This window comes from Ilyonectria robusta (assembly GCF_021365365.1).
Source record: "Ilyonectria robusta strain PMI_751 chromosome Unknown BGZ61scaffold_61, whole genome shotgun sequence".
In the NCBI taxonomy this organism is placed as follows: Eukaryota; Fungi; Ascomycota; class Sordariomycetes; order Hypocreales; family Nectriaceae; genus Ilyonectria; species Ilyonectria robusta.
In genome coordinates, this window is record NW_025764495.1 from 65304 (window position 1) to 86967 (window position 21664).

The window sequence follows — 21664 nt, forward strand, 5'->3', positions numbered from 1 at the left end:
TGATTGTAGCAACATATGGGCTTGGGAACTGGAAACTCTTAGGGTGTCTTTTGGCTTTGCATTATAAACAGTCAACTATTTACCTTGCGGCAAATATATTCAATTCGGTGCCGTGCGAACATTCGACGATCCTGTTTATTGAGATGTGGCTCTCTCTCATTTGCAATGGTTGCATACTGGGGCGTCTTGTATATAAATATCTTTCCTTTCAGACGGCTGGATAGGCTCGGATCAGTGCTATAGCTGCCTTTGAGTCTGGTCTGTTGTATTTTGGGATCATAATACGATATCTAAAACGGCTTCCAGATCGGCTGCTAGGAATCCGGTCTGGATCCGGTCCCAGACCTCCGGACCTCGGGCCTGGAGGCCGACCTCATCATCGTCTATAAGACCGATCACTAGCCCTTCAATAGATAGAGAAAATCAAGCTCTTCCATCGTCATAAAACTGTATCTGCCAACCCATTTTCTGTCTGACGTTTCCTAAATGTGGCTGACTAGAGTAAGGGCTGATTCTGTGTGACTAAAGGTTGGAGTTTGATAGGCAAATTTGAATAAATGTTACAAGATGTGTCATCTACGCCCGGGGAAGTGGGGTGTGAAAATGACCTTAAAAAACACTTTATCTCTAGAAAACCAACGTTTTCCAACGAAACACTCATATATATTCTTAGCTACCCAAAAACTCCAGAGTGCATAGATGCCTAACCAGCCATCGGAAACATGAGAATTGGGATGGACAGTGTTTTACATATCAACTCCGCCTCCAATCCAATCAGCTGTTATTCTTCGGATATTAGCTGGACAGGTCCGGATCAAGTGTGACGAGATTTGTTCAGATTTGGAAAAGTCAACCGGGTTTATTTTGGGGGTGTGGGGAAGCTGTGGATGGAGCAGCTGGTCCCAGCGGCGAATCCGATCCAATCGGCTCTTATTCTTCGGGTCGGCTCTGTATTTAATCGGCTCGGGAGACTGCCAACACAGAAAGTAGACCTTGAGAACTAATTTAATGATCTGCCGAGGCATAACCTTATGCGGAAGCCCAGCTAATGCAATAGCGTACGGCGAAAGTTGAGGATACGCCGGAAATGGTAGACTAGAAAAAAGGATCCTCCGAAGCCTAACTCAATATATTATCATACAAGTTACCGGGATAGCAAATGCTAGTTCAGGTACAAAATCTACAATTTGTGCCAAGTAGAGATAATTTGATACAAACCAAAGTATTATTAGCAGCTGGCTTACTGAAACAACCAGTTATCCACCGGAAACAGGTCTACCCGCCCAAGAATCAAGGCCCGAGGTTGTTAAGGATATTAATGAAAATAAAGCGTAGTTAGGAACATAGCTTCAGAAGATGCTATTCTAATAATATCAACAAGTTGATTATTTTTAAGTAACTCAATAAAATAACAGTAAGAGCCACTGGCCGTGGCAAGGTAGCGAAATCAGGTCCCGGACTAACGTTTGAAATCCTGGTAACCGGTGCGTCGAAAATTGAGGATACGCCGGAGATGATGGGCTGAAAGAAAATGGATTCGCCGAAGCCCGAGCAATGTGGAGAGCTTTGCCGATCTCGGCATTTTCAGTCTCTCTCTCTCTCTCTCGTCTCAATTACTAACAGCCCTTGGCTGGTGATTGCTCTGCTCGGGATCCAACATGTCACAGAACAGTAGTTCTTTTCCTATATATAGCCCTTTACAGTTTGTAATTGAAGTGCCACTGCCCAGTACTCTCTACCTCCTAGACCCGGACTGTACTTTCCGACTTCTATTTCCATTTACTCAAAACGTCTCGAGTATGGGGGTTTCTGGCCTAGCATCGGAGAATTTCCTCCATCCACTGATTTCTGAGCGCTCGATCGACGAATCCAGGCCGCTAAAAGTCATCTATATTGGTGCAGGTGTTTCTGGTATCGATGCGGCCATCCAATTTCCAAAGTTTGTCCCTCAGCTTGACCTCGTGATCTACGAAAAGAATGCGGATGTCGGAGGCACCTGGCTTGAAAACCGGTATCCCGGCTGCGCCTGTGGTAACGTCTTTCTAAGGATGCTTGCTCGGCACTTTTTAATCTCTTTCCAGATGTCCCGGCCCATTCTTATCAACTAAGCTTTGAGTCTTCAACAACATGGAGCCATTTTTACGCAGGAGCTCCAGAGATCTTGAAGTACTGGCAACGTGTTGCCGAGAAGTATGAGGTCAAACGTTTCATGCGTTTCGGACACAAGTGTATTGGGGCGACTTGGTCCGAGCCGGCTTGCAAGTGGCATGTGAAGATCCAACGACTGCACGATGGCACAGTGTCTGAGGACACCGCGGACGTCTTCATGACTGGTGTTGGCGCTTTGAATAATTGGCGTTGGCCTGACATCAAGGGTTTAAAGAATTTCCAAGGCAAGCTCATGCACAGCGCAGAATGGGATACAGATTATGACATTAAGGTATGTTTATTCGAGAAATAGTACGACTGCCCCTAGTATTCACGCTGAGTCCAGGACAAAACGGTCGCGGTTATTGGCGGTGGCAGCTCCGGTATCCAGATAGTCCCGGCCCAGCAGCCCACGGTACGGTCGATGGATCACTACGTCCGTGGCCGCACCTGGATTGCTACCACATTTGGTGCCAATGTTGTACAACAGCGGAATGCCGGCCGTGACGGCAATTTCTCTTACAGTGATGAGGAGAAACACGAATGGAACGAAGATCGCGAGTCATACGTGAAGTACCGAAAGGAACTTGAGGTTGAAATGCAAGGGACTTATGCGGTGACACATTATGGCTCCAAGGAACACGAGATGGCCAAAGCCATCTTTGATCAAACAATGAGGGAATGACTACAGAAAAGGCCCGAGATCATGCAACATTTGGTGCCAGACTTTCCGCCACTATGCAAGCGTTTGACACCGGGCCCCGGCTATCTCGAGGCTTTGACAGCTGACAACGTCAATGTGATCCCTGCGAAGATCTCTCACATCGATGAAACCGGAATTACAACCATCGATGGCAAACACCGTGCCGTGGACGTAATAGTCTGTGCCACAGGGTTCGACGTGTCATACCAGGGACGCTTCCCCATCATCGGTCGCAACGGAGTAGACCTCCAGCAGCGCTATCGCGGTCGTCCAGAGTCATATCTTGGCCTTTGTGTGGACAATTTTCCGAATTTCTTTCAGTCACTAGGCCCAAACTCTGGCCTAGGTAACGGCAACCTTCTCGTCGTCATCGAAGCTATCCACCTCTACATTGGTCAGATCTTAGAAAGACTGTCGGCTGGCCATATCCGCTCCCTGGAACCGAAACAGAACGAAGTCAAGAACTTTACCGAATATTGTGATGCTTATTTCAAGCGCACAGTTTTTAGTGATGAGTGTTCAAGCTGGTATACAAGTCAGTGCCACAGGGCGCAAGCCTGGAAAATAAGGGGCAGGCAAGAGTGACAGTCTTATGGCCTGGAAGCAGTCTACACGCTATTAAAGCATTAAAGAAAGTGAGGTGGGAGGATTTCGAAGTTCAGTATCGAGACGCGAATAGGTTCGGGCGGTTCGGAGATGGGCGGACAGTTGCTGAACGAAGTCGAGATCTGGAAGGGCTAACATGGTATTTGAACAACACCAAATTCTTACATGAGAGCTACGGAGACACAGCGAAGGCTTATGGGATATAATCGCCAGAGGATGTGTCGAACCCCGGCGCAGAGTGTCACCCACAGGCCCACCAATTCACTTCCATCAGCGATAAACCACTCGGATCACTGCCACGATCCCACGATCCGGATCACCTGGATCGCCACCATGATCGAGGGATCCCCATTTAAGATATGGCATACTAACCCGAGGAACTAGCCATCGCTGCGACACCAGCTCCCCAGCTATCAATTACAACTTGGCTACTGAATCCGGGATTAAGGTCTTTTGGAGAAAATAGGGGGATATTGAAGTTTTTGCCTTTTCGGGAAGGAGGCCACGGCAGATTACCTTCAACAGGAAATGCAGCTTTGTTTAGGGCTATTGGCTCAACCCAATTAGTCAGAATTGTACTCTTCTAGGAAGGTTTTCGAGGTAGTAGATTGATCCATCCGCGTTTATCATCAGCTATTATCTACAGAATGTCCAATTGATAGTATTTTCGGCCCATGAATACACCCCACTCCTGTGAATCATCGTTATCAGATGATGCCTATAGCGGTATTACTTTTCTCATGTCTCTTTTATTTCTTTTCGTTATCTTCAATCTTAGCTTTTCCAGCTATCAAAGATACCGCGGCCATCGCTCTCGTCAACCTTTGGGTGGGCTGTTAGGCTTTTTTCCCCTCATGTACTACCTATCTCATTTAGTCATCGTCATCGTAAGCTGAGAAAGGTTAGATTAGTTCGTCTGTAATATCTTGTCGTAATTATCACGCCGGACACAATGTGTATAATACCGTTATCCACCATTCTTGCATCACTCCTACCACATCTGTCCTTCTCGACCACGGCTCTAAATAATAATATTGTTAGTAACCCAGCCCCTGTATTGACATAATACCTCCCAAGCCTTGAAGAATCTAATGGTTCTAGGGATGCTACCAACTGAATAAATAGAAAATAAACGAGAGGGAGAGGTACGGATACCATTATAAATTGCTGGTAACGGAACGAATCCTATATAAGAGAACATAACAGGTCTTGGCCGTTTTCTTTTGTGCGATGGGAGAACAAGAGGCTTTCGTAATAATGGAACGCTTTCAGAATGAGAGTAAAGAGCAAGCCGGGCTGTGTTCTGTCACATCGGAGACAAAAAGGTGGGAGGTGGCCACACCTCGTAAATCTAAAAGCGGGGCACTGGACTTCAGAGGGGGCATGTGATTTGTAAAGAGCCTTGAGAAAAGACCCCGTCGACTAGTTCTTAATGTTACGCCGCCCCTGGATTCCCCACTATACTGTTGAAACAATTAATAATCAGCCCGACGGTTGAAAGCTCATCCGAGAGCCGTGGCACAGGTACAAGTAGAGGAGGGATGCTGTATCCTCGGGCGGAAATTATTATACGCAGAAACAGGCGGACTTTGTGCCAAACTCCGGTCACGGTTTTGCATGTCACCCGTTATGCGCCTCATGTTGGTGCCTTCTATTGAGTTAGGCTTATGTTGGATTGTGACTTTGTAGAAACCTCTGATAGATTGAGATCCTGACCTTTGTCAGAGGGGGTGTGACATGACATAAAAGCCCTCTCGAGAAAAGAGGGGGCCATGAGCATCGTAGATCAAGATAATACAACAAATTCAGGACCCACACCCCATTGAGCATTCATCCCTGGATCGAATGTGCCGTACGCTATCTAACAGCTTGCTAAGCTTACACGACATGAATGCCTAGGCTGGGATGACACTATTTGCCAGATCGGGTTAAGGTATCATCTGATTACGTGCTAGCTAAAGGAACTCCAAATGACTAAGGATTCGATAATCACCCGAGTCCGGGAGAATGAATACTAAGCACCTTCGTTCACCGAAATGCGGCTCATGTAATCCCTTCAGGTCCTGGTTGACAATGTTAGATTAAGGCTTCTTTATTGGTTACTTCAAGTCATGATAGTTCATCGTCGCTATTTGCAGCAAAGTCCTTCCCAGTTATATGTTGTTAATCAGGAACTTTGTTGCATCTTGCAGATGGAAATGATTACATGTGTGAGAAGCTCTTGCTAACCTTTCTACCTAATAGAGGGTATTTGAGTCAGTCTTATAAATGAAGATGAGATCGGCCGTCCAAGACGATCAGGATGCTTCGGGGTCTTTGGCTTCAGTTAGCAATTGACTTGATCAAATGAAAAGCCGGGCCTAGGATAAAACAGCTGATGTAGAGGGTGGAGATGGACGCCTATGTATGATGAAGGAAGAAGAGCTTCAGTGGTGTCATACTGCAGAAATCCGATATCCCGATACTTGTGACAAAGTTTAGTCCTAATCCTAGTGACGTCGAATCTCGAATTGAGTTTCCCCGGCAATTTGCTAGAATGGTATTCGACCAGCCTTCCAATGAAACGAGATCTACAGGCTGCGCGGCTAGCTCCGGCGTTACTACGCAGTATAATAAAGTAATCCGTCCGACTGTATTACACAATCACATTGCCATTATTTGTCGAGACTACTCTAGCGCAGTCTCGGAAATCGTCAAACTGCAGGTAGCTAACGAAGACCAAGTCTAGCGTCGAATCGGGGTCCAGCCGATATGACCAAGCTGTCCTTCATGTCAAGGGTCTCGGCTGGATTGTTGGTCCGATGTCTCCTCAACTACGGCGGGCAGGTAGGGAGTCCGGTCCAAGAGACAGATTGTATTCAAGAGACATCTCTACGCACCTCATTGATGTGTTGATAAAATTACTAGTGAATAGTATACCAAGAGGTTAGGGTGCCCTAGTGCACACATATCTAGAGGGAGGACGAGAAGCTCAACAGTTAAAAAGATACCAACAATAGGATCAACAATACAGATCATATACCCAGTCCATTCAAATGCCAACAGTTTACCCAGACAGACTAAGGTTTCTAGTCCAATCGGTTACATTTTGCAATAACTTGATGAACTGCATTGTATAGTATACAACGAGAAAAGAATCATAAATCTCGGGGAGTGTACATGCATGCGAATTACGTTTACTGTGCTATTATCTGGAGAAGGTTGAAGTAGCAAGTTGAATCCAGGGTAGTGGATAGTTCAAGTGCAAGATACTCTTTCTTGACAATCCGGATTAGAGCGCGTGCTAAGTTCATTCAGAAAGGTTCAAGACATGGCACGACGACTGATTGTTCGCTGGCACAAGTGGGTTTGACTACCACTTCTGCCGATATCTGGAGGCACACTCAAAACTCAACAGATAGTCCTCCTCAAGATCCATGCATTAGTGAATAAAAGGAACTTATAATCAAAGACCCGGTGCAGGAGGGCGAGTTCAATAGTATCTGAATAGAGAACGGGCTCGAAGATGTTGGTTGTGTTCTGCTTGTCAAAGAGTGTGTTGGGCTTGTGCTGGATGTAGTCCTTGGACACATAGTCGAGCAGAGCCTTTGTGGTGTTTCTTTTCTAGTCCGAGGCCTGGCTGGATTTTCCCACGATCGCTCGCTGCTGCTGAGTGGTTGCTGGTTGAGGCGGGTAGTTGGACCCACGCTCTTGCGGCTGCAGGCCTGGCCCAGGGGAGTGTGCCGATGCAGAGAGTGAGGAATCCAGACGCCCGCAGGTTGATGACTATATAAATCTACTACGGGAGTAGGAATTGAGGCCAAGACCGAATTTGTAGAGACAAATGTGTTGGATCATTATCTGAAATTACGAGCATCCTCTAGGTAGTAACTGTAGGCACCATTGAATACTCAATGGAGTCTACAATTGACGACTTTATGCATGCTAACCCCCGATTACTGGCTGTTGCCTCAATTTGGGACGGGAAATACAGTAGGGGATCGGGACGGGTGTGTTTTTGTCGGGGAGTCGAGCCTTCTTCGTAAATTTGCTGTCCAAAAAAATCTTGGCTGATTAATAAACACGGCATTAATTTGTCAAACTCCGCCCTAATGCGGATAACAGCCTACAGTGTTAAGTTAACCCTAGCGCAAATAAATACCCTGCTCTATGTCCGGCTTTTATTACCAACGCATCCTTTTCCTCTTAAGAACACCTTCACAGCAAAAAATGACCACTCCCGAGATATATTCGGCCTTCAGGCGTACTACGGGCGAAATTTCGGGGAGTATTGAGCGTTCGTCAGAGAAGTTGCCAGGAGAGTTGGCTCCCAACGAAGTCCTCATCAAGATTCATGCCGTCTCGCTCAACTTCCGCGATGTTGCCATGGTGCACGGGCTCTATCCTGTCGAGGTCGAGAAAGGAGGCATCTCGTGCTCAGACTGCGCCGCCGAGGTTGTCGCCGCCGGGTCAGCTGTGAAGGAGTTCGCCATTGGAGATCATGTTTCACCTATCTTCGACCTCAGCAACTTCACTGGCGATGAAAATACACCATCACGCGCCCTCGGCGGGGAGGCCCCGGGCGTGCTTCGCGAATATGCCGTATTTGAAGACAAGTTTCTGGTCCAGCTTCCCAAGCATCTGTCGTGGGAAGAGGTTAGTTGCGGAGCCCAGACAAGCCTCAGTACCGTTGCGTTTACCCAGTCGTGCTGATACTGCTGTGCCAACCAACAGGCAGCCACCATCACTTGCGCCGGAGTCACCGCGTGGACTTCTCTAAACTCCCCGACTTCCGTATGCAGGCCGACCAGTGCCCTCCTCCAAGGTTCGATTCCTCACTCCGCTGCTGGGTCGCTAGTTCAGTTCATGCACTGACAGAATGCACAGGCACGGGAGGCGTTAGTATGTTCGCTCTCCTGATTTGCATCGCGGCAGGCATCCAACCAATCATCACTTCCTCGTCTGACGAAAAGCTCGAAACAATCAAGAAGCTTGGCCCCCAAGTCCGCGGCATCAACTACAAGAAGACGCCCGACCAGGCAGCGGAGATTCAGCGCCTGACAAAGGGTGAAGGCGTCGACGTCGTCGTCAACAATACCGGCCCAGCATCCATTCCTACAGACATCAGCTTCTTGCGCCACAGAGGCGGCACCGTGTCACTTGTCGGCTTCTTGGCCGGCCAATCGGGCACCTGGGAGCCGAATGCCATCATGGGCTTAATGGGGAAAAGTGCCAAGATACAGTCAGTCACGAATCAGGCCCCAATGTATAGAATCGTATCTAAGACACAACCAACTGACCGACAATAACGTAGGGGCATTGCCGTGGGTTCCAAGGTGGACTACGTGCGGCTGAACCAGTTCCTGGCCGATAAGAAGATCTCCCTCGCCCCGCTCATCGATCGAGTGTTCCCGTTCCAGGATTCGAAGGCCGCCTTTGAGTATCTGTACTCGGGTTCGCACGTCGGCAAGGTGATTATCAAAGTGCAGGACTAGACATGTTTTTAGCCGATGGGTGTAAGATATGCGGGTAGGCGAAATCTTTTCTCTCTCCGTGGTATTTCTACTAGGTAGAGTCTTACAAGGACAGGAGTTACATAAGGTCAATATTCCTTCTGGCTAGCTTTAATGAGCTAACTGGACTAAATCTTCACGGAGTATTGCAAACATGTAACCTCAATATAGCCTCCTTAGCCTTGCCATGGCAACTGGGATGCATACCAGACCTGGATAATACTTCTAACTCTCCCTTGTATACCTTCTTTCTTTGGCAAGGATGATACATCCAGATGTGCGTATGCCCTTGAAACTCTACGTTTGATTCCCCGCTTTAGTCATCTGGTTACTGTCTCCAGCTGCTTCCATGAGTGGAAGCTTGTTTTCACCCTCCTTGCCCACGTGAGTTGAGTCGAGTTGAATTGGACAGGATCAACAGCTGGGAGATTGTCCAAGGATGCTGGATTCAGCAGTACAGTAATCCTTGAATCCATTATTCGCTGCACCATCGATCGACTCCCTAGCATTTGTCGCTAATGCTGGGGAGTTTTCATACCGTCTCCATGGAGCAGGGCGGCATTTTTGACATTCGTTTGCTCACACTGGGGTGAAATTAAGTCTTTGAGACCCGGCTCCTTGTAAGGGTGGCCCATAGAGCCCGAGTCAAGCAGAGATTTCATACGGGTCCATTTGAGGATTCCATGATACGCTCTCAAGTTGGGCTCAGCTGAAAACGTAATACCGACATCGATATTGAATCCAAAAGGGTGAAAGGGCATAGAAAGGTTCGCCCGCTCGCTCAATATCACAAGGATCAAGCCCTTATTAACGAATAAGTTAAAATGCCCACCACTCATAGCGATCTGGGATATGACGGCAAAGTACGCTGCGCCCGAAATGCGAGTTTGCGAGTCGTGTTGCCTGCCGATAGCAACACGCTAACAAGCCACCGGATGATGCGATGAGGTTTTGAGACCTGAGACCAACACTGGCTACCTGTTAGACGGAGATATGTGGACCACAATAACGCTACCGGCAAGAGGAATGATCTGGTTGAACAGGTTCTGTTGAATATGGATGCGACAGCTATTTCAGTGGAAGTTACAGGCGATAAAGCCTCCCAGGCTCATAACTGTCGCATGCCGCTACGGCAAAAGGGGATGGTCACTCCTCTTGCCGGTAGCATTATTGTGGTCCATATCTCCGTCTGACACTACCAACCACCCCTCGTCGCGAGTCATCGTGACCGAAGTTTGACCACCACTGTTGCTACCTTTCAGCGTTTGAAAGCGATTTCGTAAGTGACTCTGGAGGGTCCGTGGTTTTGTTCATTCCAAAGAACAAGGCTCAGCAACTTGCGAGACGGCGGGCAAGGTCAGTCTGAAGTTGTAGACAAACCCACCAGTGAGACCGTTGACTTCAACATTACCGAATGAGAATATAAGCTCTCAGACTATGCCCAGTACGAACACAGCCTGGTTCGGTCAGACTTGCTCTCCGAGTACACGCCGCTTGCTATAGCGAACCAAGCTTCAATTGAGAGGGAGATTGCTCCCATGGCATGAGACAAATCTCATACAAGTCGTCAAACTTGAGAACTAGACCCGCCAGTCAGGTTGAAGGCTTCTCGAAAGAAACTGCAAATGCAAGAGAGCATTACTCAATGACCCAGGCCAATATTACTACAGATAGCTTGTTCATTAAGCTTGGATGAATATATGATCATTAAGGTAAACTACGGTACAGCATCATCTCGAACAAGGGATGTTAAACGAAAATTGGTTGCGGTAGTCATTCTAACGTGAACTTTGCAGTAGATTCGCGCAGCTAATTGTTACAACTTGCATCAGCAAAGGAATTGCGTTGCACATTTATGGACCTTGTTCTTCAGCATAATCTAGGTGTTTTTCCAAAGTCCAAAGTTTCTGAACCCTCCGAAAACTCATCATTTGTTCCTCATTTTGTACGTGAGCTCTGCTTGGGCTATTTTCTCACATATTTTTGCAATACGTTTTTTGGAAGCTCTTCTCTAATCAGCTCAGACAGATCGATAGGGCGAGAGATGTCTGTATTATACTAGTGTTAAAAGGAAGCCTTTAAAATCCTTTAAAAAAGGTGGTGTGAGGGAAGAGTCTGCACATTCAAGAAATTTTAAGTTACACAGCGAGATAAATTATAATTGAAGGTCTAATAATCTGACTGTCCAAAATAAAGTAAGTAACCATCTACTCACAACCCAGCATCCTTTGATCTAGCACAAGTGCCAGCAATCTTGCTTGAGCTAGAAAACCGCCTTAAATGAAGGGTTGTTAATGCCGGGCCCGTTTTCGTTAACCCTGAAGCTAAGGCCTCGTAAGGCAAACGGCAGTTGATAACCATACAAAAGCGGCGAGCTAAGAGGCATGCACTGGACTTGAACATTCAAGTCTTATCCTGTGTATGCCACAGCATTGAGTTCGACATCGGAACTCGGGATCCCGGAGTTTCGCTTGTTTTTCTTGTTGATGATGGCCGAAGGGTGGAAAATATTAAAGGAAATCGCTACCAAAAGCATCATAGTCGCATCGAATATATAAATATAAACCTCCTTCGCCATGAGCTCACCATCTTTACCCAGGACATACTCCACCACTCGAAAGACCGATCGGACTAGAATGAGGGCGCTGGATCCATATAAGACTTGGAGAAGTTTTTTCCATGGTGATGTTATAGCCAAGCTGGCTTTGGTGGGTTCGCGGCGGATCCGCTTGTCGAAGGTAATGGCGATAATCACGAAGAACGTGAAGAAGATGATCTGGATCGCAAGACCTACGATGATGATAGTTTGGCCCAAGTCTCGGCTCTTTTTCGAATCAGCACTGGCAAGCATGCCTCCGCCTTTGTACAGTATTAGCAGGGACCCATTGTCATACTCTATATCACCAAATCGCCTGTATCCACAACTTACCAGCTCCCTGACCCAGAATCGAGGCGATATCTCCCAGCAGGAAAAATTTGGTTAACCATTTAAGCTTAACCATAGAATATTTCTCAGCATCCAAAAGTCGAATCAGCCGCCCCAGAACCATGTAAATCGATGCTGCATAGAATGGTGGACCAAGCAGTAACAGGAGAGCCTGGATGATGTAAGGGCCTTGCGTCCACTGGCCCGACTTCTCGGATGCATTGAGTGCTCGTCCGACGTATCCTATTACCTCAACTGCATATATGTCAGTCACAGTTTGATATAAAGCACGCTCTTCCTCAGAATATCTCAAGACCGGAACGCCGACGACTTACCAAGACAACCAATTATGAATGGAATAAAATACCATGACTTTAGTCGAACGACTTGAAAAACGTGATAGATTCCCGAAAGACCGAAGCATACGATAAAAATGACCGCAGCTGCAAGTGATGGGTCATACTTGTATCGTTCATCTGACATCGTACTGTTTCGGTGCTGGTTTGGTAGAATGGGCGTTGTGAAATGCTTGGTCGAAATGAAGATTTGATGAGAGAGTGATACGGCAACCTTTAAGTATCTTGCTCTGCTTCATCCTTCCCAACAAGATGACCAATAGAGACGTGATGCGACAACGAGAATTGCTGACTCTCTTGGGCTAAGACGCCAACCAATAGGAAGATGATGCGATAACGAGATTTGATAGCCGTTCGTTTTGATCAACGCAAAGTCTACGGTAGAAGCCTGCAAAAGTCTTCGCCCACGATGAGGATGCTACGGCCCTTGGGCCCTGTTGAGAACCTGATGAAACATTGTTCATCAGCATGCTGCGAGCAATCATCTACTACATGCGCAAAGGATTCAAGGGTATTCGGGACATGGCACCGACAGTTAGTGGACTGAGTACGCTGCAGGGCTTCTTCTTATAACGCTGTCTATCGCATTGACGGCTACGGATACGGAGTACGGCAAAAGTGGAATGATCACTCCATGCGTACATAGTGTAACTGAGGCCTAAGTATGCCGGGATTACTGTATCGGCTCGGTAAATTGGCCCTGATTTTATGGACCAAGGCTAAACTATATGAGGCGTAGGCTTCCTAAATCATTGGCAATAAAAAAGTCTGGGGGCAATAAGTGGGGGAAGGATTCAGGGCCAATTTACCGAGTCGATGAGGTATGTGACACTGCCCTTCGTAAGTGCTTAATGATCTTTCTGCAAGAAAAAAGGGATGGGTGGGTTTGTCTTGGCAAAACTTTTGCAGGCTTCCTCCGTAAAGCAACACGCGTGAATGACGATGAGCAGGTGGCTGAGAGAAACAACACAGCACGTTTGATCAACACAGATAGACTCGAATCGGGAAATGAATGGGCCCTGGCTCGCTGTGTTGGTGGAACTTGTGGAGTAATCTCGTTCTCGCATCCGCCCCTGATTCGTGGATGCTGTGGCGCAGCTTCAGAAGCATGGATCGATGGACTCTACGTACGAAGTAGTGCGAAGTAGTGCGAAGTAGATCCAGTGCAAGTGGGTTTCAGTCGTTTAATTGCAGCTTTGATTGGCACGTGGCCAAACTCAATTTGGACACAGCCTCCAGGAGCTCGCCCACGTCATGAAATCAATCTTCTCCTGTACATGTACACTTACGGGTCAGACCGAGATATCCGACCCTGAGGGACATCCGACCCTCAGTAACCACCAACTACGCAATCGCAGGTTTCCGCGAGCACCAGAGGGCATTCAAGTCGGGGCGGCAGTGAAGCAGTGCTGTGGTGTAGCCATCATCCATCCCATACGCGATGAAACGACTCGGGTACAGAAAGTCCCGTACTGGATGTTTGCGATGCAAACAGAGAAGAGTGAAAGTGAGCAACATCACGTCATCCGTATTTTTTACACTGCTAACTCGGCATTTCCGCAGTGCGATGAAAAGATCCCTTGCGGCGCATGCTTGAAACACACAGTCTCCTGCAGCCTCCAGTCCACGGCAATAGGTCCTCAATCAACCCAAAAAGCCCTAGGTGGTGATAGGCCAAAAGTGAAATATTACTCTGCTCTACATATATTTCCATTTCTAACGCTTGTAGCAGCGACGAACTACCCTGGTCTCACCAGCAAGAAACTGCTCAAATCAACCATGTGACACGTTGATCAAAGCCAAAACTCCATCGACGGCAAATGCCATACCTGGCACATTTGCCTGTTTCTCTAATTTTTGCTCGAATGAAGACCCAGACAAAGATTCTGGCTGCATTTCTTGCGCTCAACTCATACATCATTACACTGCAGTCGCCTATCGCACCCTCTTCACGCCTTGTCTCCACGCGTGCGAAGCGCTGCAACATGCTGTTCCTCAAGAAGCCTTCCTCTATCCCTCCCTCCTCCACCAAATACTGGCATTTTCTGCCCTTCATTTGGCATACCTGCACCCCAATTCACGTCGACATCTTATTCAAGCGTCACAACACCAAAGCACAGCCATTTCCGGCACAAGGGAACTCCTCAAAGACCCATTGGCATCGAATAGCTGTCATGCTTTGTATGCGAGCTCAATATTTGTCATTATTAGCGCCTTTGGGATTTTTCCAAGCTGCGAGAAAAACAATGCCATGTTTGAGCCAATCAGCAGCCTCGTGGATATCTTTGTGTTGGCTGGCGGGATGAGCGTCATCTTCGAGTCCTCCGACACTCTACTTCGTCATGGGCCTCTACGGGGACTCTTCAGGGACTGTGACTGCCTTTTAACACCGCTGAAACCCCAAATCCACGACATGGCCACCAAACTACAAAGGTTGATAGTACTGCTGGAGGAGGCACCCGAGCTTGACGGGGAAGAAAAAAAGACCCTGGTGGAAGCAACTGTTCTCCTCATGGACGTTATTGAGGAAGCGGAAGGAAGCAAAAAGACTCTGGCAACGCCTGAACTCAGGGCAGTGTTTGCTTGGCCCTTAAGACTACCGGCTGCTTATCTTGCATTGACGCGACGTCATCACCCCGTAGCGCTGGCTGTTCTCTCGTATTACTGCGTGTTGTTGCACGCTCGAGAAGCCAACTATTGGTTCTTTGAAGGATGGGCTAGGATTCTACTTAAATCCATCGCCCCGATCGTCATTGACTCTCCGTGGAAAGAGATGATTCAATGGCCGACTGATACAGTTAGGAATTTAAGTATCGAGGGTAAACAAATTGGGCTTGTATAGTCGCTAGATATTGCTTTGAATAATAAAAGTAGAACCTAGACTCGACACTCGTTTGACTATTGTAATATTTAAACCAGCCGGAAAAGACTTATCTATCATGCTTCATCTGATTGATTAGATGATAACCAAAACTCTGTTACTCATGTCAAGGCTCCCTTCTGGCCCGAAGATGGCAGCGCAGAAATTGGATATTCATTCTCGAAATCGACGATCTGATCGGCTCAAAAATGGCCGGAAGCTCTATATTGTCAAGGCCTCTTGTGGGGGGTGTTTACTAACACCCCGGCGTCCCGCATCCTACCGAGAAGCGATACAGTCCATTTAACGCAGAACCCACCCGACTGTGCACCCTCTCCTGAAGCGACGCAACGATAACATCAATGGATCACTCTCTGCTGTACTACAGAAGGTTTGATAGCTCGGGATGAATATATTGAACTAATCGCGGTCATCACAAACCCGAAGATAGAGTTGTGAAAATCTTCTTCGCAGCGCTGGACTCATACCCGCAGCTCCACTACTATCTATCTATGTATGATGCTACAACCTTACGGCTCCAGGCCGGCAGGTCTTTCTTGTGAAGGCGCCGGCACCCAAGTCCTAACTAATGACTAGTGACACGTAGAAACACGAAAGGAAAATATGCGATGCTCAGATCCCCCCCCGAGGCTCGAACTCGAACCCCGAACGCATCACATTACAAACGCCAACCAAGGTTGAAACCTCAGCTATTCCACTGCGTGGAGGTCAATTTGATCTAACCTCCGGTTAGCATTACGGTCTGCGATTTCACTCGTCTCACTCACATAAGAAGGGTTAATATCTCTAATATCAGAGAGACCAAGGTTAGCCCCGACGCTGGTCACCTCTTTTTCAAGTAGAGAAATGGCCCAAGAAACTCCATCGGCTCCATAGAGGTTGGCGAACACGAAGGGGCGCCCAAGACCAACAGCTCTTACGCCAAGCGCGAGAAGCTTCATAACATCGGTACCATACCGGACTCCACCATCGGCATATACCTCGATCTCCTTAAAAACATCGGGATCTTCTTGATAAATCTCCCAAGCAACCTCCAAAGGTGAAGGCGCGCCATCCAGCACGCGGCCACCATGGTTAGAGAGGAAAATGGCTGGTGCACCAACCTCGATCGCTTTACGAGCATCCTCGACCGTCTGGATGCCTTTTGGGATGATTGGGAGAGACGTCGCGTTCTGAAGCTCCTTGTAAAAGTCCCAGCTCATGAAAGTGTATCGAGGATCGCGGCCGATTGTTGGGTCTGGCAACAATCTCTTGGGACGGTAGGCATACCTGTCACCAGCCGAATCCACCGTCAGGACAATAGCTTTCATACCAGCGGCTTCAATCTTGGTAAAAAGATCGACAGGTGGTTCATCACCAATGTTCTTCAGAGAGATCTGCGAAGCAATTAGTTCTGCCCTGGTTAAAACTCTTCGTGCCCATACCTGTTGCCATATGACCTGACCGTCACTCTTCAACGCCGATATATCCTCCATGGAAAGTGTCGAAGATTGGGAGGCCTATTGAAGTCAATATCAGATTTTCGCAGCGTCGGGGTTTCTTACAATGTAGAGAACATTATGTTTACCTGCCCCGCCGACCAAGCCTCCCTCTGCAGCCGCGTTGGTCACACCCGCTGAAGCAAATGGGCTGATGAAGAAGGGCTGATCAAATTCATGTCCAAGAATCGACGTCCTGTGCTCGTTAGTAAATAACCCGAGATAGGTTGGTGTTCATACTTCAAGCTCGCATCGATATTGGTAATGTTAACCATGACGCGGGGACGAAACCGAAATCGGTCGAACACCTCCAAGTTGTTTCTATAAGAAAATTCACTTCCGGCGCCGTGGGAGACTAATGCATATTTCGGGTAGTCCAGTGTCTCTCTTGCCAGATAGTCGAAATCTGGAAGTCCAAGCATGCGATTCAATGACGGCAGTGACCCGTTGGAGGGGAGTTCCAGTGCACTTTCGATCCTATTTTAGAGTCAGATGTATGTCTGTCATCATTAGGCGAAGAGGTAATAACCCAGTATCTGGTTCATTGAGGAATGGTCGAGCAGCCAAGCCTAGAGTGGCAAAAAAGAAGACAAGAAAAGTATGCATGGCTTCCAAATGTGCGATTGTATGATTGGAATAGCTGTGTGTGCTTGACTCGAAGTGAACGGGAAGGAGATGAACTTATACTGATGCAAGAAGAGAGATCATGGTCTCCACCTTGAGAATTCACTGCCTCTCTTACATGACTTTCGTTCTCGTTCTCGTTATTTATGTGCTCCAATTTTAGGTCTATGGATCATCGTGCACGACTCGAAGTCCTTGTCTTTCACCTCGTTCTCGCATAGAACCCCCCAAAAAATACCCGACTTACAATGCGCCACGTCAGGTCAAGACTAGAGTGGGGTGCAAAGAGTTTGAAGACCCCTTCCGTACCAACCCACTTGACTAGCCTAATTGGGTCAGCTTTATTGATGCTGCTTTTACTGTTCAATCTTCCCTCCTACATCATCATTTACAATTTCTTGAGGCAAGAGCTATTGCCGTCGCTATAATGCTTGTATCTGTAAGCTGAAACAGCAGGGCTATATCTATTGTTCCAAATAATATTTCCTAATATCTATCCCTCTTTTTTCGCTCCGACGCACTATAAAGCTGGATTGCTAGAGGTTTGTTTACTGATACTATATCTTAAAGCAGCATAATAATAAAGCCTCCGTCAAGTGGGTCGATACGTCAAAGGGTATTAGAACTTTTTGCACCCCACCACTGTAGAGGATTATACTTTCGGAGGTAAAGAGGTGATCCACGCACGCTGTGATTATGCATAATTTCCACGCGGTGTAAGTGGGGCGAGAGAGCCCGTATGGACTGTAATTCAATTGGCGGTAAAAAAGAAAAACAGATCATGAGTCGAGTCTCGTGTCTCGTATTTTACGTGGCTTTGGATAAGTGCCAATTTAGTTGCCGTCAACCTGACATTGATGATGCCCAATTTGCCAATACGCAATCAGCCCAACTCCCGTTTGATCTGCAATACCGACGTTGGGGCTGAGAGAGTTGCTTTGGGTCCGCCCAAATCCCAGACGTCTGATAATTGACACGGTTGAGAGGCACTTGCAGATGTCACAAGATCTCGCAAAATGTTCAGTTCATGACGCGGAATATGCGATCTGTCGTGGCAGGACGCAGCTCAGCTATAGGGTATCACCCCTCGCCTTTGAAAGGTCGTTAACAAAGGCGTTATGTACAGTGAGATGCTTGAGTGGTATTCAGCAGTAACTAGCAGTGCGGTCCGCTATTAATTACAGTGGCCGCGTTCCCAGCTCCGCTGACATCCCCCACTTCTAGGTCCGCTCCGGGGCTTGCTGCCCTTATGGGTCATATCATAGCCCCAACAAGGTGGGTTCAACATCGCCCCTATGGGAGTATTCAAAGTCAAGTTCCACATTATCTTCGGATATTGAGGAACCGAACCGAAGTTTCATGTTTATTACAGGCGATATGGTCCTATCTGACTGGTGGGGAGGCGTCTTGGCATTGTCCATCGGCTGTCTCTGTTGCCCTTTGCATTCATTGTTCTGAGTCATGTACCTTGCTTGCCCTCCGAGGATTCTCTTCCTTTTTAGGCAAGATCTTCCCAAAATATTCTGGGCTTGACTCTCAGTCTTTGAGTCGCAGGTCACCCACAATGTCCGTAGTGAGCAGGCAGTAATATAACTTTTTATTCATATACTAATAAAGCGTGCCATCCAGGTATTGGTAATTTGCTTAGCCTCGTCAACAAGGCCCAAGTCCAGAAGCAACTGAACAGTTCCTCGAAGAGCACTCTCGAGAGCACTGAAAGTCCAGGTATGGGTGAAGGTAGCCGCTTCACCAATAAATATCGTATTAAACTGGGTTTGGTAGAAGGCCGGAAGATAAAGATCCTGCTGAGAAAATATTTGCATGGTAAAAGCACCGGCTTGGTGCTCATCCTGCTCCCAGCAGTGGCGGGCATAGTTTCCCGTCCAGTTCTCCTCAACTACATCGCCGTGAACTTGAGTGAGAGCCCGCTTAATGTAGGCCAAGTGCTCCCCCTCTGACATTGCACACGCGACAGTAGCCTCATAGTCAGAGAGGTAAGAAGCTAATAGAGTACCGGGACCAGTGGCGTTCAGATTCCACGAGGGGTAGCAAACCTGGCCGAGTTGGGGCTTCGTAATACGAGTGCAGCCGCCAAGAATAGGCCGCTCGAGGTGCTCCCAGAACCGTGTCTTAAACTGAACAGCCACCTTGACAGCATTAGCGAATAGAGTCCGATCGATGGCACGCTTCAACAAGCTCGAGTAGGGCGGCATATCCCAAAACTTTAGTAAGTTGAGCGGGACACTGTTGAGTACGTAGTCAAAGTTTTCGATGTTGTTAGGAGTCTCAAAAGGCTCGGCACCGGTGGGTTTCCAGGAGACAGAAAGAGTCTTATTGCAGTCGTTGTAGTGCATGCCGTTAACCTTGGCACCGTATTGGATTCTGTCCTTGATCAAGGGCTCAAAGGCAGCGGGTAGCCTGCTGAGACCGCCCTGGACCGTAACCCACCTGCTAGCAAGGAAGTAGACAGTTTCATACTCCCACATCGGCCAGTAGATGTGGGACGGCGTAACTTCATCAGTGGTGTTTAGGTCGGTCTTTATAACGTCTCGGAGGTATGACACCTCGGAGTAATCGAACATGCCATCTTCCTTGGCTTGCTTGTAAGCGGCGAATATGTTCGTGGCGTACATGCGGATACGTTCCGCGTCAAGCCCCTTGAACTTGTCCAGAGCGTCGATGGCCTCCGCAGCAGCGGTGGCATTGTGGTATACAGTAGGGTTATAGTACGCCGGGTCAGTCGCCACCTCAGTCTTGCCGGGAAAGGTCCCGTCAGGACGGCGAAAGGGAGTATCGACAGGGGTGTTAGGAGAACTCTGAATCCAGTCCCAGAACTTGACTTGCACTGCCTCGTTTCCGACGTTGAGCTCGTTGAGGACATCGGCTAGTTGGAAAACTATCCGCTGATCATTGAATGGGAAGGTCTCGTTGGTCTCAGAGTCCGTGATCTCGACTGGGAAACGCATAGGCCCAAGCTCGTGATACTGACCCTCCTCGGGAGAGGTATTATTCAGGTAGACAGTCCTGAAGCGACCGCCGACCCGTTGAGAAGACTCCAAGATCTTCCAGTTGTGGATACCAACAGAGTCTAGCATCAACTGCGAGGGCAAGGGTTAGTCCATGAGTGCAGAAATGAGCAGATGCAGAGTAATAGGAACTTACAGAAGACATGAGGCCAGACATACCACCGCCTAGGATACCAAACGACTTGCTCTTGGTTGCTGCGACAAAGGCTTCATCAGGTTGCTTTTGCTGTAAGTAAGCAACCCCGTCGAACCACATGCTGTCATCTCCAGCGACCTCTGAAAACGACTTCTTCTCGCTACGCCGAGTCATGCGCTTGGTGACGCGAAGATCTTGAGATTGTCCCACGAGTTCATCATCGAGAAATGCACGAAGACATCCCCCAGAGCTCGAGCTGGGAGTCAACCAGACGAACTTGCTCGGGCGCCTGTCTTTATGATCGACGTGACGAGCAGCCAGGGGGTGATTGCCAACATGCGTTGCGCCGATGCGCTGCTTCGCATCCGAGATGATAGCAGCACCGTCGCATGAGCCGTACGTAATCGTGAGCTCGCCGTTGACGTCGCCTAAGAACTCAACGACAACGTTTTGGGCGCTTCCCAGACTAATCTGCGAAGGAGAGAGGAAGGTAACTGAGGGCTGGTACACTGGCTTTGCTTCTGAAAAAGAACCTAAGCTTCCCAGCAAGGGCAGGAGACTGAGCGAAGACCACATCCTTATTTTAATGAGTAACGGATTGCCAACTGAACGAGCTAGGCATATCTAGGATGAATATCATCCTTCACTTTCCCGACAGAACAGTCTACTTTATGTCGGCACCCATCTTTCGTAAGTGATGGCCGTCTCGCATCACTATCAGCTATTTCGCAAATGCCATACCCCGCGCCTACTCCAGCCCCATTCTGATCCCAAAAGGACCGGGGTTGCTTATCGAAACTGTGGTTCCGACCAGGGCATGGATTGATTCTGTTTTTATGTGTCAGCGTTATGACAACCTGGACAATAGTTGTTGTTATCCGACATTTAGGTTCCAGATGTAGACCCGAATAACTTCCGACAGTATCCACCGAATCACTATCTGCCTCTTCGGCCTCCAAGCAGAATCCCGGTCACCGAGTTTTTGACCCATCGTGGTGGGGTTTGTGGGCTGTGTTGGAGGCAAGGAACGTCTGGAGGGGGTTTGACGGCGCAGATAAGCTTATTTTTATGGCTAGTGCAGATAAGAACGAAGATCGGCAATAGACTAACCGTGAAATGGGAAATATTGATAGGGAATTTATTCCAAGTGCATCCGGCCATAACCGCTATCTGCGGCTTTATTCATGATATTCGCTGGACGATGATGAGGGGTCGGGACCCCGTAAAGCGGGTGAAATAACTTCATTTGTAGTATCGGCTGGAGTCTTGCGATAGTGAATGGTGGCGG

At 47.9% G+C, this 21664-nt stretch overlaps 6 protein-coding genes across 6 annotated transcripts; 3 read left to right on the forward strand and 3 right to left on the reverse strand.

Moving 5' to 3' along the window:
* Positions 1-1658: 1658 nt before the first annotated feature.
* Positions 1659-3663, forward strand: BGZ61DRAFT_500548 (uncharacterized protein; the record flags this gene model as incomplete). Its single annotated transcript, XM_046251561.1, has 6 exons — positions 1659-1706; positions 1854-2031; positions 2082-2440; positions 2495-2764; positions 2840-3378; positions 3408-3663. 6 exons carry the CDS (start codon positions 1659-1661, stop codon positions 3661-3663), a joined length of 1650 nt encoding a protein of 549 aa, XP_046094345.1.
* A 3947-nt stretch (positions 3664-7610) lies between these two features.
* Positions 7611-9055, forward strand: BGZ61DRAFT_572872 (uncharacterized protein). Its single transcript, XM_046256113.1, has 4 exons — positions 7611-8092; positions 8171-8261; positions 8324-8678; positions 8751-9055. Exons 1-4 carry the CDS (start codon positions 7667-7669, stop codon positions 8929-8931), a joined length of 1053 nt encoding a protein of 350 aa, XP_046094346.1. The 5' UTR covers positions 7611-7666; the 3' UTR covers positions 8932-9055.
* A 2304-nt stretch (positions 9056-11359) lies between these two features.
* Positions 11360-12396, reverse strand: BGZ61DRAFT_435079 (RTA1 like protein-domain-containing protein; the record flags this gene model as incomplete). The annotated part of the gene is made up of 3 exons (XM_046243976.1): positions 12211-12396; positions 11879-12130; positions 11360-11808 (listed from the first exon to the last, which is right to left on the reverse strand). Exons 1-3 carry the CDS (start codon positions 12356-12358, stop codon positions 11360-11362), a joined length of 849 nt encoding a protein of 282 aa, XP_046094347.1. The 5' UTR covers positions 12359-12396.
* Positions 12397-13519: 1123 nt separating this feature from the next.
* Positions 13520-15112, forward strand: BGZ61DRAFT_435081 (uncharacterized protein). The gene is made up of 3 exons (XM_046243977.1): positions 13520-13738; positions 13795-13911; positions 13964-15112. Exons 1-3 carry the CDS (start codon positions 13673-13675, stop codon positions 15071-15073), a joined length of 1293 nt encoding a protein of 430 aa, XP_046094348.1. The 5' UTR covers positions 13520-13672; the 3' UTR covers positions 15074-15112.
* A 662-nt stretch (positions 15113-15774) lies between these two features.
* BGZ61DRAFT_467730 (FMN-dependent dehydrogenase) lies at positions 15775-17224 on the reverse strand. Its single transcript, XM_046247805.1, has 6 exons — positions 17120-17224; positions 16831-17067; positions 16657-16786; positions 16537-16611; positions 15880-16488; positions 15775-15830 (listed from the first exon to the last, which is right to left on the reverse strand). The coding sequence occupies exons 1-6, from the start codon at positions 17194-17196 to the stop codon at positions 15798-15800; spliced, it is 1161 nt and encodes a 386-aa protein (XP_046094349.1). The 5' UTR covers positions 17197-17224; the 3' UTR covers positions 15775-15797.
* Positions 17225-18815: 1591 nt separating this feature from the next.
* BGZ61DRAFT_500553 (uncharacterized protein) lies at positions 18816-20998 on the reverse strand (the record flags this gene model as incomplete). The annotated part of the gene is made up of 3 exons (XM_046251562.1): positions 18816-20312; positions 20377-20909; positions 20983-20998. The coding sequence occupies 3 exons, from the start codon at positions 20996-20998 to the stop codon at positions 18816-18818; spliced, it is 2046 nt and encodes a 681-aa protein (XP_046094350.1).
* Positions 20999-21664: the final 666 nt, after the last annotated feature.

What these genes read in the sequence shown, in the direction of transcription:
- BGZ61DRAFT_435081 (XM_046243977.1), top strand. Translation starts at nt 13,673, where the DNA reads ATGAAACGACTCGGGTACAGAAAGTCCCGTACTGGATGTTTGCGATGC. An exon ending in GCAAACAGAGAAGAGTGAAA is followed by an intron (nt 13,739 to 13,794) that starts GTGAGCAACATC and finishes GCATTTCCGCAG; the next exon opens with TGCGATGAAAAGATCCCTTG. An exon ending in TAGGTGGTGATAGGCCAAAA is followed by an intron (nt 13,912 to 13,963) that starts GTGAAATATTAC and finishes CGCTTGTAGCAG; the next exon opens with CGACGAACTACCCTGGTCTC.
- BGZ61DRAFT_572872 (XM_046256113.1), top strand. Translation starts at nt 7,667, where the DNA reads ATGACCACTCCCGAGATATATTCGGCCTTCAGGCGTACTACGGGCGAA. An exon ending in AGCATCTGTCGTGGGAAGAG is followed by an intron (nt 8,093 to 8,170) that starts GTTAGTTGCGGA and finishes GCCAACCAACAG; the next exon opens with GCAGCCACCATCACTTGCGC. An exon ending in GACCAGTGCCCTCCTCCAAG is followed by an intron (nt 8,262 to 8,323) that starts GTTCGATTCCTC and finishes CAGAATGCACAG; the next exon opens with GCACGGGAGGCGTTAGTATG.
- BGZ61DRAFT_467730 (XM_046247805.1), bottom strand. Translation starts at nt 17,196, where the DNA reads ATGCATACTTTTCTTGTCTTCTTTTTTGCCACTCTAGGCTTGGCTGCT. An exon ending in AATATCGATGCGAGCTTGAA is followed by an intron (nt 16,787 to 16,830) that starts GTATGAACACCA and finishes TAACGAGCACAG; the next exon opens with GACGTCGATTCTTGGACATG. An exon ending in GTCAGGTCATATGGCAACAG is followed by an intron (nt 16,489 to 16,536) that starts GTATGGGCACGA and finishes ATTGCTTCGCAG; the next exon opens with ATCTCTCTGAAGAACATTGG.